General features: G+C 47.8%; 1 protein-coding gene and 1 pseudogene across 2 annotated transcripts; both read left to right on the top strand.

Moving 5' to 3' along the window:
* Window positions 1-3,511: 3,511 nt before the first annotated feature.
* Window positions 3,512-7,292, top strand: LOC125764847 (proton channel OtopLc-like). 2 transcript variants are annotated; one of them, XM_049429474.1, is made up of 6 exons: window positions 3,512-4,175; window positions 4,323-4,703; window positions 4,781-5,001; window positions 5,093-5,233; window positions 5,418-5,714; window positions 6,023-7,292. In XM_049429474.1, exons 1-6 carry the CDS (start codon window positions 4,156-4,158, stop codon window positions 6,976-6,978), a joined length of 2,016 nt encoding a protein of 671 aa, XP_049285431.1. In that variant the 5' UTR covers window positions 3,512-4,155; the 3' UTR covers window positions 6,979-7,292. The 2 variants fall into 2 exon arrangements, with proteins under 2 accessions (XP_049285431.1, XP_049285440.1); XM_049429483.1 differs by having other exon boundaries at window positions 5,096-5,233.
* A 1,888-nt stretch (window positions 7,293-9,180) lies between these two features.
* Window positions 9,181-16,228, top strand: LOC125764765 (proton channel OtopLc-like; annotated as a pseudogene).
* The last annotated feature ends 109 nt before the right edge of the window (window positions 16,229-16,337 follow it).

A 16,337-nucleotide genomic window follows, 5' to 3' on the forward strand; every position in this document is an offset into this window, starting at 1 on the left:
GAGTTACGGGTGAACGTTCCATTTTTGCCGGAAGTTTCTGAGGAAGCAAGCGCAAGCAGATTTTTCAGAGTGATTTAAAGTTTTGGTGGAATGTTTTTCCTTTCCCTATCAAATAGCAACAATTTCAAATAGGAAGTAATGGTGTCTATCATTTGCGATTCTGGTACGAATTTATCGAGTGTCATACATTTCTAACATTAATCTCTAAATAAACTACGAAAGTATGATTGGACGCAGAATTCGCCATCACAATGCTCTCTACCGGTGACATTAAACCAACTGTCAAATCAAAACTTTTGTCGTTCGACAAAGGCTTCTAATCCTTTTATTTTTAAACTTTCTTCGTTTGCTCTCCCTCTCTAAATATGTCCCGTTCCTAGTCAAGCAAATATAACAGATATGAGATGGCTTTGCAACAACAAAAAAGTTTTCTTCCCCAACCCCGCACACACACACCGATTGAACTGACATCCAATTGACAGGCATAAGAGTTTCGGACGCTGGTGTAGGATTTTGTGCTGGTAGCTTCACTTTTGTGTGTACATTAGCCTAGGAGACATTTGTTCCGGTGGGCGGAAGTTGGATAGAATGTCAGTCGAATGTCTCACAGGTGTTTCACCACTAAGTCAGTCATTGATCTCTTTTCCCTCAGAGTCAGAGTCAACGACTCTATCTTACTCTATTGTTTAGCTGGGACTCACTTTTATATCATAACAAACATTATTTCTTAAGTTCACAACATTTGAAAGCATGAACTTGTTATATTCTAAAGTAATGTTTACAGTCTACAGAATATAAAGAGACTGATGTGACAGTTTTCACTAGAAATCCTTGCATTTAGTGATTGACTATTGCGCACACCAATAGCCAAAGACATCCCAAAGACTCTTCTTCTTCTTGGCGTAACGACCTCTGAGGTTATTTCGGCCATTTCTGACTTACGAGACTTATTTTTACCGGGTAGGAGCATAGTCAATCCATGCTACGGGGAGACGGTCCGGATGGGATTTGAACCCCAGTCCTGCCGTGTGAACCGGCGCCGTTTATCGCATACACCACCAGGCTGCCCCCCAAGACTATTAAAGGGAATAAATAATCATCCCGTTTCTAATCCTTCACGGTCACTTGTAAAAGCCATTCGAGTGAGAAATAATATATCCTGAGGCGTCCTTCTGAGGGCTACCCTGTCTGTTTCGTATTGGCGAAGAAAAAAATCACTCGTTTCAGAAAGTTGTTATGCATTAGTTATAAGAATTTGAATGTTTTACTTACTCTTTTGAGATTCATAAAAAATAATATCTCTACACTGATTTTTCGACTACTCCTTTGCGGTTTAAATCACTCTGGAGGCTTCTCTACGCCGACTAGAAACTCACTCATTTACATTTCAACTCACTCTACACCAACTAGTAACTCACTCCTTGGTATTTTAAATCACTCAATAAGATTGAATGGAAATGTTTATTGAGTGATTTAAAACACAAAGGAATGAGTCACTAGTAAGCATAGGGAGTGAGTGAGTCGCTAGTCTGCACAGTGTGTAGGTGAGTTAAAACAAAAAAACGCTATGAAAAGATTCACTCTGCAGGATTAAACTCACCCTTGCTCAGTGTGCACAACTCTATTTCACAATCATTATCAGCACTTAAGCTATCTATGAGGGAAACGTTCTCTATCCTAATAGACGGCTTAATGAAATTTTACAGATTGATACATTTAGTGTCATTCCATCTCAGGTTCAGTTTCCAATTATCTCAGATTTACAAAATATTCTTTGTTATATATATAACAACAAGGTAGACTAGTAGATGTACCTCATTAAACTGCATTCTAAGAATCTCAAAGGTACGAAAGTGATGTCTATGTGGTCAGTATATATCATATTAATAAAACTTTATGAAAGAAATAGAAAGTACCGTACAAAAATAATGCAATACACGTTTGAAACTTTTCAGTTACTTTTGTACAGATTTTGTAACAATAGACCGAAACATTGTAATGCCAGAAGTAACTAATGCACCTGCCTGATAAGCTACACGACGATGTAAAGCATCACTAGTTCTGCTTCCGCAAGTCATCGCTGCAGGTAGGGATGTTTGCCGTCCATCTTTAAACAGAAAATAAATACGCGATTATGTTTGGTTAGCTAGTGGTGTTGCTATTTAAAACAGCACTCAACACTTGTTAGCTGGTCGCTACCGGTCACCGGACGCGCCATCACACGGTAAATACAGCTCACGGGGAGGCTGCGCTCTGGGCGTAAAATCGTCTACCGGGCGATGCTAATAAAATTACGACAGTCGAATTAAGGCTATTAAGTCAGTGCATACACACGCGTCCTCCACAACACAACCCGCCCACACACACGATGCATTAGGCCATCGCTCAATATACCCGTCACACACGTCACGGGTCGTCAGCTCCCTGGTAAAAGCGGTGCGTTTATCACGATCGCGATAAACGAGTCGCCAATAAAGCGAAATTCAACAACGTGCTTCACACGACGGTGCAGTGAGGGTGGAAAGAGTTGGTGGGGTGGGGGGGCGGAGTGAGTGAGGATGGAACGCGAAAAGGCATCGCAAATTCTGTTCTGTTTTCTTTCTTTTTTTTGGTTGCACTTGAGGACAACGAGGGTTGCGTATGGCGGACCCAAGTGCATTGGTAGCCCTGTAATGTAACTCAATCATAATGCTCATGAAATCGTGAATTACACCTTCTCTGTTTGCTGTCTCGTTCTGCGTGTGTTTTTTTTTTCTTCTTTCTTCCACTACTTCCCCCCCCCCCCCCTCCCTTTTTTTGTTTCCCCGTGCCCTGCCTCAGTTGCAATCCTTCAAGTTGACGCTTGCACGTTGCTATCGTAATCAAATCGCACTCACCCTAGCAAAACCGATGATGAACACACCGCCATCGTACGCACGGCCACACCGTACCAGACCTGTCGTCGACATTGCGCTACTCCAGCGAGCTGTCAACTGGTGGAGTAGTAGCAGTTTGGGAAGTAGTAGTAGGATGGGCTGGCCTTCGAAGATAGCGCAACCGGGGCGCGCATGGTAATGAAAATGTACACGGCCTCGCGCGCAACAAATAACTATGTTATAAACTCTTTATCAGGCTAGTTTAATTAGCATAGCACGGGAGCGAGAGAGAGAGAGAGAGAGAGAGAGAACGCGCGGAAAAAAAGATAGAGGGGACAGTGAAGTTGGTACCGGTTTCCACCAGGTACGAAGTGCTGACGAAATTAACGACAAAATGCGCCGTACCCACACCGAGATACACGCGGAAGGCGGATTTTTTTTCTTTTTATCAAAGCCAGTGCTTGATAACTCCTTCATCAAACTCCCAGCGTTCGGTCGCCCAATCGCACACATTGTGAGCAATACGCCATCATACTCGATCCAACCCTCTTGAAGGTTTGGGTTTATTGGACCGTCCGCGCGTTGGAAATGACACACACTAAACTAAAAACCCGAAATCCCCAAACGCGGACGCGGAAAACCGGACGCACGTCGTGTCAGTTAATGTTTATGGTTGATGCCGATTGGTAGTCCCGGAACAAAATATTTCGGTGCACCAGTTACACGAACGGTTTTACTGGGTTTTGTTTTTCGCCATTTTACCTTCAAGCAGCCGGTTGACGCTGCACACGGACAATGCCGGTTGCGGCAACTTCAAGGTAAGCCGATCCGGTTTTTTGCGGCGTGCTTCAAAAGTTTTTCACTCCCTGTTTTGCAGCCCATCGGGATGCGTAGTAGCAACGGTAGGATATGTGTATTGGTGGTGATGCTGGGTAGTAGTAAAAGGTACAGCGCAGCCATTCGCTCGCAGCGTGTGGAGCTAGATCGCACTCCGATGTTTTGGCTTGTCCAGCCAATTAGCATACCTTCGCGTGATCGGCCATTCGAGGCTCATTAGATAGGTTGCCTTCCGCAACCTTACTACCTTAAGTCGTAGTTTCTGTTTTCTTTTTGTATAGCTCGTGTGTGTTGAATTGGGCGAAATGGCATCGTTGCCGACGGCAAACTTCCGGACCAACCAGTCGTTAGCGTTCCGAGCTAAACGTCGGAGCTCAGTGAACACGTCTAGTATACGTCTAGACACAAGGTCTTCGCAGTAACCTCTCAATATCCCTCTTCAACTCTGTCCCGTACGCGGAATATGCGAGTTCCGGAACTTCGGTGTGTATCGAGAAATTGAAGCTATCGACGAGAGCTTCCTCCAAGGAATACATAACCTCAAACTGCGTTTAAAAATGTTGTCTCTCTCTCTCTCTCTTTTTCGATTTTTTTAACTTTCTTATTTCTGTTACTACTTCCAAACATAAGAGTACATCCACCACCGGACGATGGTGGAGTGCCGGGTCCGAAAGGAAATCCGCAGCGTGACATTTCGGCAGCTAGCTCAGTAGCTGCCAGTGCAAGAGCCTCGCCGCTTCAGAGCCGTCGGGGCACACTGGACAGTGTGGAGCTGGTGGAGCGTTACCACTATGCGAAAAACCCTACCAGGAGTGGTTCACGCTCTCCGAGCCTGTACGAGCCCCGGCGGCGCCTGTCAAGCTTCGGTGCACAGAAGCGCGTCTTTCTTGATCTGATTCGCAAACATGGCAGCAAGCTATCACTCAGCCGGAAGTTTTCCGAGGTGTCGACGAAGACGGATGAGCTCAATCGGGAAAATCGGAAGCTGCAGCGAGATCGCATTCTAGCAAGGTAAGACACACCGATAAAGCGTCATCATCAACCAGAGCTGGGCGCAGGCTAACCGGGCAGGGTGCTATGTTCGGTAGGAATCATCTCGGAACGGCCCTATCGGCACTGTACGCAAAGCTTCTAATTATAATGGGTGTAACGCTTCCGGTGACGGAGCTCGTTGCCACTGCTGCACCGGTCAACTTCCATCAACCTTTCTATCTCTACCTGTACGGTGTCTCTATCCTGTTCTGCACCTATCAGTACGTAGTACGCTGGAGACGGCAGGCTCATCTCGAGTTCCTTGCACAGTGTCCCGGTGAGTAGACGGGAACACGATTGTGCTCCAATAAATGTTATAAAATCCCTTTCTATGATCTCCTTTACCCCTCGCTATATATCTGGCATAGAAGATGAAGGCAAAGCTGCTGGTACGGTGTCTGCCTCCACCCATAGTGGGTCGTTCTATCTGCGCATCGGTGCCATTGCGTTCGGTATCGGTAGCCTGGTGTACTCTGCCCTAGATTTTGGCCAATACTTCGAACTGGACGGTAAGCACACTTCCCATATCCCGGGGTTTTAAAAACCGATTTAACGCACGGATGAAAGCTTTGCGGCATATCATTATCGATCGGCTTACTGGTCGTTTGTCTTTCTGACAACACGTAACCCCTCCTTACTGCCTGGTTGGTTCTATCCCCTACCCTTATTTCTCGCTACTTTCCTTTCCGATAGGGGATGACGATGGGTGTCGCAATTTCCTGGTCGCTCTAATGCCTGCCGCCCGGATGCTGCTGTGCGTGGTCCAGATGCAGTTTATACTCGTGAGCGGGAAGAACTTCGGGCTGGATCGGCACGCGTTCGTTTCCCGCTTCGGTCTGATGCACATGCTGGCGACGAACGTGTGCGAGTGGCTGTACGTGCTGGTCGAGGAGGCGAAGCATGAAATCGTGCACCTCGACCACAGCCTGCAGACCAACCGGACCGACCATGCGTGGCGTGTGACCGCCAGTACGGCGGGAAACGCTACAGGTACGTACACGCGCACACACACACGCATCTACATATTGGCAGGATAATGGGCGGACCTCGTAGCATAACACCGTTCAGTGACAACTTCAATTTCCCATCATGTATGAAAGCCAACGGCTTCACCCCATCATCCAGCAGGCTCAATTCGATAGGGTGGAAAATTGGGACGAAATGGCGTACCGAGATTGATGACAACGATGTACTACTTCATAACACTTACCTCCACTTTCTCCCTTTTTATTCTTCCCAACAAAATCTGCACAAACATTAATGGACACGGTTTGGGCTGGACCTGGTTTTCTGCACAGGATCAAAGCAACCGTTGCCGGACGAACGGATGGTCCCGGGTGTACAGTGCCGCAGTTCCAACATCATGAGCACACTCGTCCACAATGCCGCACCGTTTCTCTTTCCCTGCACCATCGAGTACTCGCTGATCTGTGCGCTCACACTGTACGAGCTTTGGAGCGCTTTGAACCGCAGCACCGATCCGACACGCAAACCGACACAGACCGACCGCACGGTTACTGGCCGTGCTGCCAACCGATTCTCGATCGACTGTTCCAGCGCTCAGCGCGGTCTGTTCGGTGGCATCGTTACACTCGTGCTGACACTGATCGTACTCATCATGTACTTCGTGCTGCGAAAGGAACGTCACCTGCAGCGTGCCGCCACACTCGAAATAGTAGTGTACGAGATCGCACTGTACTCGGTGACGCTTGTCGCTGTGCTGGTGGCGATGACACGGATGCGTGATCTACGCGTCGTTACGCAGCGCTCGGCACGGATCGGCAACCCAGCCACACTACCGATCGATTGCCATCTGCTGCTCGTCACACAGACAGGCATTTACATCTACGGTGTGTTTTCGATCATTGGCACGTACCATACGCACGGTCAACTGCTGCACTGGGCCGTCCTGTCCGAGGTGCTCGCACTGGCCCAAACCTCGCTGCAGACACTGTTCGTGCTGAGTATGTGGTGGCGCAGATGTAAAGGGGCCCGCCAAAACCGTACCAAACCGGGGCGGGAGATCGTAACCTTCCTGCTGGTGGCAAATCTTGCCGCCTGGATGGTAAACTCGCTCGTCAAAAGTAACGCAAGCTTCCGGCCGCTCGTCATGGGCTTTTATGGTGCGGCTGCGTGGGCCATCATAGCGCACATCTCGATGCCGCTCGCCATCTTTTATCGCTTCCATTCGACGATCTGTCTGTTTGAGATCTGGAAGAATAGCTACAAGGCACGCTACAACGAACCCTGGTAGAGGTAGTGTCATGCTCTTATCATGCTGAAAGACAAGTGAATGAAGAAGAAGATACCCAATCACCCGGTTGCTGTCATGCGTCTGTCAAATGTTGTCAGTGTTAGTCAGCTAACGGCTATTTAGGCATCACGTCAAACAACGTCAAACAACGTCAACAAAGGCCCACCTTTGTAAAACAAAAACCATTAGTCATCAACGCACGCACCAATTAGTGCTTTACACAGTGAATAAACTCATCAGCCCTAGCGTAAATAAAAGCCATGCTATCGGTTCCGAATAGTGGCAATAAATTGAGCAATACTGCTTACTTTTAACATTGCCTCTACGCTTCCTTTTTCGTTTTTCTTCCGAAAAAAAACACACACATTCAGTAAAGTGGCGGAACCCGGGAGAGAGTGAGGGAGAAAACATAATAATAAACTCCCGGTAAGCTTAGTGCTTTCCACCTTCCCATCATCAATCAAGCCGGTATCGATAGAGCGCAATCGTAGACGGCGAGTGACGTGAAAATAAATGTCAATCTCAGCCAACCATCGGCTTAACCGGTGTCGATAAGTAATTGCACCACCTTTCTTAAGCGTTAATGCTTAACTGCATACATCGAGCACTCCGCTCCAGACCAGGTTAAGCGTCTATTTTGTTGCTTCCGAATACTAAGTGTAGGTTGCAAACAAGCAAAACATAATAACAAACCAGGTCGAACTGGTACTGTGTGTGCTGGAGAAGGTTGGAGTAGAAGGTATCGCTAGGCAATCGGGAGCTGGCGGCGTAATGTCGGTAATCGTTAATTAGTTGTGGGCACTTACCGTCTACTACGAGCACTGATTTTGCACCGTCGATGATTGAGTGGATTCGATCCGAGTTTGGTGACTACTGTCTGCGGAACGAAAGGTAGCAGGAGAAAGGTTTACCATACCCCGTCATTCGTATAATCCTACCCGGACAGTTTAATATCGGGTGGTTGAGTTTTGTATTGAAGAAATTAAAAAAACACACACACACAAACGCACAAACATCACGAAAAGGCTTAACAGGCGTACTAAGAGAAGCTTAAAGTATTTCGCGATTGCTTACCGCGATTGCCTACCGCGATTGCTTTACGGGATTTTGATAAGCGACCGGAGTGATTGGTGAGAATTGGTGGGCAATCTTGAAGTGTAGACACCCCGCCATTCTTCAAAACTACAACCCACCGACCTTCCACGGTTGCTACTGCACTGGAGGCAAGGGTTTTTGTCGGACAGGACGGGCGAGTTACCCGAATGGTCGTTGAACAACCCACCCTTAGCGTTAGCATTGATTGATAATGGATTATTGGTTTATGGTTCACTTTAAATGATGGCGACGACGACGACGACGACTACTCTTGGACGTCATACCGTAGTGATATTGAGCCGGGTGCCCGTTCCACCATACGGAATACAACACCAGACGTCATCCAAACATAACATCTGGGGTGAAATACCACCACCGACGGAATCAATGCCCTCTCGCTTCTCACCCAGAATCACCCAGCTGACTCACAATGACTTGAACGATCGCAGGCAACACGTGACGTCGGTGAGCCTGCGGTGCAACAGACACCGTGGCTAAGCGAATGACAATGAGTGCTCGCTGCACTATAGAGCCAGAACCAGTTTGTTCTGCTGCTCTTTCACCCTTTCACCGTCCATCCCCTTTCTGCACCGTTCGCTTACTTCTTCCGAATACTTTCAATATTTATTTGTGGCACGCGACACGAACGTAAACGGTTCGGTGGTGGTGATGAAGTGAACCGAACCGATCTGTACCTGGATGAACTTGAACTTTGAACGACTTGTCAATGCGCTTCACGCGGTGCCCTAATACATCTTACCAAAGCCATTTTCCGCCCCGCATTAAGAACGCTGAACCATTCACTTCCTCTCGCTTACAACAAAAAAGAGAAAGAGACAGATGTCACGAAGACAGTGACAGACAAAAGAGCACGCACGATCATAATGTCACGCATGGAGGGAGGGGGGGGGGGGAGGAAACAGCCCCTGGAAGGGTGGGGATTGAAGATCATGGAGCCTATATTTGCCGTACCTATTCGCACCTTTGACAGTGATCGGGGTATTTGCTGCACCCCCTCCCCCTTTTTCCTTACTGGTACCTCCACCTAGTCCAGTGGTCTGGTTTGCGTACACCTCCAAATGGAGCTGCTGAGACAGAGGCGAGATCTCCACGCCATACAAAGGTGTAGAAGTACGCTTGGGATTTTTTTTTCTTTCTGTTTCAATTTTGAACCAACGAGGAAGAGAGGGAGGAGACTTCTCGCATTTTGTCTATCTGCGTATATCGCTGTGGACTTCTTTTATTTTTATCTCACTATCCGCGCGTATTGCTCACGGGCACCGAAAGCCACCGTACGAGATAGGATCGGTAGCCCCCCCAGTGTCAGTCGGATCCGATCGTCACACTAGACGCGTGTCATTCTGCCTGTTCCGTGAGTGTTGCGTCCGGACGTGTACCTACCGCGCTGCAGGACCATCCTCCCGCGGGCACCCGGGAAGATAATCAACAAAGAAGAAACGCTATAATAAAACACGAACGTCCGATGTCGCACGCGCTCGCTTGATGACGCCTTACGCTGGATGTGCTCGTCCCGTACATCATATATACAGTAGCAGCAGCCAAAAATTACAACCCCCACTGGCTGTGGTATTCTACATGTGCCACTCGTCTTACAGGCGGAAAGCTGATCTGGTACAACCCGACCAGGTACATACAGTGGCGTGAACCTGCTTAGATAACGTTAATAAGAAAGCCCTCGACGCTTGTGTGGCTTTCAATTAGTGAAATTAATTGGGTTGACTCGCTGATTGGAACATCCCGGGCACCCTTTAGGCGCACTGATAGCGGTTACCCACCTGCTGCGGTTACTCTGTGCTTGTGTGTGTGTGATGAGTGAGGGTGGTCCCCTTGTTATCTATTACCACGGTGTCTTACGCATCAGTTCTTGCTAGATAAAAGCGGTGACAAGTTCTGGACGTGTTCCTGTTCACGCATCCCATATATACCACAGCGGTGGCGGTTTTTGTGCTGTTATCCAGAACGTCGTGTTTTGCTGTAAATCCCGGTGCATAAAACCACACTCCAACCAATCAACCCAAGCGGCAAATCAATATTCTACCAGTGGTAAAACCAAGCACCATCGTCACATCCCGTACACTCGGCCAATGTCTACGAACGTTTCGCCCATCGCCGGTAGTGGCGGCAGTACGGGCAAACTGCTCAAGAAGAACTCCGTCTCCTTCAGGTAGGGTGGGAGTGAAAACGGGAGGGAAGTTGGGGGGTAGAGGGTTGTGCAAGGGATAAGAGCTCATCGTACGCATTCGACGATAGCGTCGGTAATGCGCGTCGGGTCCTGATAGACATCCGATTATGCCCTGGACGTGCAATTGCAGCCCTTTTTAAACGTAATCTGCTTATCAGGACGTCGCAATTGCAATTGCCGATTACTCCCTAACTTACCCAAAAAAAACACATCCAAGTTTCGTCAATTGCACCAAAGTTTACGCGAAAGATGTAAACAGAGCACGATTTTTTGCAAACACGGTCGTTTGAGTTTTTTATGTAATCTTTAAGCTCACCAAGCGCCATATTTGTGGGTGTTAAAAGTGATCGCTACAAGTGTCATGTGAGTTGGTTGGTTGAATGGCATAGAAAAGGTAAGATTAATCAATTACGACTTTTTCCTTTTATCTCCTCTTCTTTAAACTTAACAATTAATGATTTTCGCGCACTTAGATGTAGTAAATGGGCATTTAAAGAGGCGTTCTATATCTCATCAAATGTGGCTTATCAGGTACTTTAAATTCTTGACAATAGCTGAGACTTCCAACAGAAGGTGGATATCTAACAAGTCCTTAAGTGCTTCTGTCGTTTAAGTTCTAGATCACAAGTTAACTCTGTTCAAAGTGATTGCATTCCAATTTAGGACAAGGTCAGGAGGTTACGTAGTGGTGATCCAGACCTCAACAACAACAAAACACTCCAAATTCCCAAATATTACGAAACATCATGCAATAACCAGGTATTCTGAAGGGAATTGCTCCAAATCTTTTAATTTCTCGTCTACCCCATCCAGAACCGTTTCCCATGCATTGAAGTCTCCAATTATTCTGGAACGAAACGCTGCACCACCAATTGTACGTCTATGATGACATTTCAGGACTGTCACGCTGCATACTATAGTTGTGTGTGGCTGTGGGTATGCAGCGATAAAATAATAATAATAACTAGAACAAAACTGAATGGGGCATAAATCGCAGTCGCGGGTCGCTAATTGTCTAACCCATTCGCAAGATGGCAAGATGGCGGAATAGAGCAGTAAGGTAAGGTGTGTACCGGTGCGGAGAAGGGCGTGTGGAGGTAAACGGTGCACAAGGGTAGTTCACCTCTGTATAAAAGACCGTGTGAGTGCGATACGCGCACTTAGTTGCGCGTCGCAGGGCGCATTTTGCACATCATCAACCTTACCCTTTCATCCCTTTTTCGTGTTGGGTCGCTCACCCAAACGGACTAGTTAGCAGTGGGTGTGTATATGTGTGAGAGAGAGAAAGAGAGAGAAAGCAAAGCACGCTTTTGCAGGACGGCAAGATACGGTGTGCAAGAAACATTATTGCACTCACGCGTGTACGCACGCCCATCGCTCGGCACACGTGCTAGGGCCAGTTTTCGACAGTAAGCACGCGAAGTGAATCATGGTCACGAGTGACTAGTTGGTGACAGGTAGTGTGTAGTGGTACTCCCGGTGCAGTGTCGAATCATCACCATGATCGTTGGTGAGTTGCCGGTGGACGGCCCATTCGTCAAACCACTGGTACGGCCGAGTGTTAAGCTCGACCGCACCGAACGGGCACCGATCGCAAAGAGGTAACTGCTCGTTATAGAATTTCCGATCGATTAACGTCGATAAGGAATGCTTAGTCGATCGACGCGCAAACAACCATTACCATTATCCTTTGGCCATTAGGCGTCTCGCGACGAAACAATTAAAACCGTTACAACGGTTTGGTCAAAGCAAAATTAAACGGAACACCATGACACTGAGCTATTCGCCTACTAACAAGTAACGGGGTGTCACTCACCAGCAGCGTGATGGGTTGACGGATCACACCTTAGTACAACGCGCAATTTGCATCTTCTTTCTCTGCCTACCACACCACCCTACTCCTCCCCCTCCTCCGGCTCCTTCACCACCTCCTCCTTCTCCTCTTTTACAGTGCTAACGAGTCGTCTGCCATTTTGCAAATGTTTGCCAAACTGATTGCTGCTACCACTTAACTTGCCACATCTTATTACCCGATCCGTCCCGGTTATCTTTGCCCGGGGGTGAAATAGGTTTGCAATCTGTGCCCCGGTCGGGTTGTATCGATTGGAGTTTTTTTTTTCATTCTTGAATCGGCTTTTGTCCACCCTGCACAACCTGTTGGCTATTGCAACCAGCTGATAAGGTACAATTTCGAATGCGATTCGATTGTTTTGCTGTTCGTCAAGCACCTATCGTTGTTCAGTTAATGTTCTACACGGTCAACACGCGGACGTTATTTTAAAGCGGTGTGTCAGGTCTCGTGCTGCCACAAACGCACCACATACGATAATATAGGCGAGATATACCAATTGGGCCACCCAATCCATCAAACGCGTGACGGACAAAGTACAACTAGTAGTTTAAACGCTTGGAAGCAGATACTAAAGGTACGTTTGTTGTGTAGACGAAGAGACACGAGTGCTAATATCCCGTCACGAAAAAGTTAGAGAGCGAGAGAGAGAGAGAGAGAGAGAGAGAGAGAGAGAGAAGAAAGAGTGCGAATACTCGATAAAAAAAACTTTCTCCTGTCGCGTGACGGTTTACCTGGATATTGGTATCGTTCTGGACCATTCCAATGAACGATTCGCAATAACCGGTTTATACAGATTCAAACCACTGTATTGCGCAACTTCTAGCGTTCAATTACCAGTAGCAAACGTCCGATAACCTCTATATAGTGTTGCGATACACAGAAGCGACCACCAGATAAGGTTCGTAATCGATTTCTGACTCAATCATGCACGGAACGTGCGTGGTCTTACAGGTGATCCACGCCCGGTCACGTTTTGCGAAATTCAGTTCCGACTTAATCAACCTTGGCGTAATCTACTACCTCGCATCATCGCTTTCTAAATCGATTTTGGGTTATCAACTGATTATCTTCTATTTTCTTCCGTCGTTCTTGTTACTTGCTTGTCTACCCTCCGCAGCGAGCAGTTAGAAAGTGAACTAGCATCGCTCGGTGGAACTACTGCCACCGTTGACGAGGAGGTTGACGACACACACAACGAGGACGATGTACAGCCGGCATTAAGCTTTGCGAAAGACAGCCATTACCTGTCAGTGCCGAAGGGTGAACACGATTCAGACAGCGGGATACAGCTGCTAAACAAAACGACCGGTTCGATACTGAGCAACGCTAAGGTGATGCCGGCAAAGTATAACCACCATCACAACCACCAACACCACGGTTCCAGTACGCTGCTGGATCAAATACCGGAGGATCTAGAATCCCGACGTAATGGTGTTGGTGAAACGTACACATCCGGCCGTCGTTCGTCCTCTGTGGCGCACGACGGGCACGGTAATGGGCATACGAAACCATCACTAATGGCCGCCATCCGGAGAGGATCGCTGGCATGGTTGCCTGGCCGACGTCATCATAATAACGATCTTGAGTCGAACATGGGCAGCAAGGTGTCTCTAAGTCAGCTGCCACCATCAAGCGGACCACTGAGCGAACAGGCGTTGGAATCACGCCGGAAGAACAGACGCTTTGGAGAGTAAGTATCAATAGCTAAGGATCACCAGCTTCCAGAGAAATAGAGAGAGACATCAATCATATTGTTTATCCTATCACCACAGTGACGCACTCAGTACAGCGCTGTCAGCTTTGTACGCGAAGATCGTCGTCATTCTAGGTATCGCTCTACCCGTAACGGAGATCCTATCCTCCCAGATACCGGCAAACGTTTACCAAGGCTTCTACCTGTTTCTCTACACCGTCAGCATCGCGTTCGTGATCTTCGTGTACGCCTCCAACATGCGGCGACGTGCGGTCCTAACCCTAATCAAAAGCTATCGTAAGTACGCCACTACAGCCACTATATATCTGGTAATATCCATCTCACACACTGAACTACCTATCATCCACTTCTAGATGAGAAAACCAACAGCAGCAGCTCGTCGAAGAAGCGTATACCACACTTTGGCAGCTTCTATCTTCGGGTCGGTGCTATCGCGTTCGGTATCGGTACGATGGTGTACTCCGGTCTCGAGTTTGGCCAATACTTCGAGCTGAACGCATCGCCGGGCTGTTCCAGCATCTTTATCGCACTGACACCGGCCGCCCGAATGATACTCTCACTGGTGCAGATGCAGTTTATCTTTCTCAACACATCCGATCTGGATATGGCCCGGCATAAGGTGTTTGCGAGATTCGGATTAATGCACATGGTCGCAACCAACCTTTGCGAGTGGTTGTACGTGCTGGTGGAGGAGACAAAGCACGAGATCCACCATCTTGCCCATACGGCACATCACAAAGGTAGGTTCTGAAGGGGTTTGTTTTAATAACCAACAAATAGAATAATCAACTTACCTTATGTAGACGCAGGAGATACATTCGCTACATACACCGCTATAGTTACGGCTGCTTCAACACCGACCAGTACCAGCACCTCCACCACTACCGAGAGCATTGAATCTTCGGAAGAGCTGCTAGATGCCGCAGCCAATCATACGCTGGTTCGGCGAGCTACCGGTACCGAAACGGTAGCCGAGTACGTCGAATGCCAGCGCACCAACATAATGGGTTCGCTCGTACAAAACGTGTCGCCCTTTCTCTTTCCCTGCACGATCGAGTACTCGCTCATCTGTGCCGTCATTCTGTACGAAATGTGGAAGAAGGTGAAGACGATTGCGGAAATCGATCGGACGCGTCGCAGCTCGATCAAGGTACAGACCGGTGCCTTTTCGAAAAGTGCACACCATTTCTCGGTCGACTGTTCCAGGGCCCACAGGGGCATGTTTGGCGGTATCCTGCTGACGGTGCTGACGATCATCTGTTTGATCATGTACTTCGTGCTGTATGATGAGCCCGGGTACGAGTACTTCGCGATCCAGGAGGTGACGATTGCGGAAACACTTATGTACGCACTGACCGCAGTTGCGGTGGTGGTGGCCATGTTGAAGATGCGTGACCTAAAGTACCAGAGGAAGAAGAACGATCACCACAGTGGATCGATCAGTCTCGACTGTACGCTGCTGGTGTTGGCCCAAACCGGCGTGTACGTGTACGGTATGTTCAGCATCGTTGGTAGCTACTTCTCCATGAAACAGGGTGTCCCGGGTGCACGGGAGGGTCTGGTAGCGGAACTGTTTAGCCTTATACAGACCTCGATCCAGACGCTCTTCATACTGAATGCGGTCTGGCGCAAATGTCGCGGTGCACAGCAGAATCGCACAAAACCGGGCAGGGAGATAGTCACCTTTCTGCTGGTCGCCAACATGGCGATGTGGTTCATCAACACGCTAATTAAGGGACGGGCCAGCTTCCGGCCATCCCATCTCGATTTCTTCGGTACCTGGGCCTGGACGGTTATCACGCACGTTTCGATGCCGCTTGCCATCTTCTACCGCTTCCATTCAACGATCTGTCTGTTTGAGGTGTGGAAATCGACGTACAAGGTGAAGATCACCGATCACCACTAGTGATTGTTCACCACTTGTGGTAGAGTGTACAGCTTTTGTGTAGATATTATAGACGAAACTAGTATCCAGAACAACAATCATCCGATCCGAACAATGCTAGGAAGGATACATATGCCAAGTGTATCTTAAATGCTAGTTGTTAACCAAGTACTTCCGCGACAGGATCACAGTGACAGAAGGGACACAATTTTGTTTCTCCCCCCAGGCCAACAGGTGCTCGGGCAGATATTCCCGGCATATTGTACAGAGCAGCAAGGTGGTTACTGTCACTGCTGATACCACGATGTATTTACAATCTTCCACTAAATATTCAAATAAGCAGTATTAGCTCGAATTACGAGCTCGCCGTATTTTGTTATCTTTTTGTTTTTTTTTTTTGTTTTTGTTATTTACGAGAGAAGCCTAACAACATCCCAGCACAGCTAGGGATGAAGGGCGTTTTTTGTTTTGTTCGATAATAAAGATGTTTTCGTTAAACGACTTGTATGAGTTGTACGATTGAATTGAGAACCTAATCGTCCGTGTGGTTGCCTCTCGTGTCCGGTTGTTTTCTCTTTCACCAAGCGAGGTAAAACAACTCCGGCTTTGA

This window comes from Anopheles funestus, chromosome X (assembly GCF_943734845.2).
Source record: "Anopheles funestus chromosome X, idAnoFuneDA-416_04, whole genome shotgun sequence".
NCBI lineage: Eukaryota > Metazoa > Arthropoda > Insecta > Diptera > Culicidae > Anopheles > Anopheles funestus.

What these genes read in the sequence shown, in the direction of transcription:
- LOC125764847 (XM_049429474.1), top strand. Translation starts at nt 4,156, where the DNA reads ATGCGAGTTCCGGAACTTCG. An exon ending in CGAGATCGCATTCTAGCAAG is followed by an intron (nt 4,704 to 4,780) that starts GTAAGACACACC and finishes TATGTTCGGTAG; the next exon opens with GAATCATCTCGGAACGGCCC. An exon ending in CCAATACTTCGAACTGGACG is followed by an intron (nt 5,234 to 5,417) that starts GTAAGCACACTT and finishes CCTTTCCGATAG; the next exon opens with GGGATGACGATGGGTGTCGC.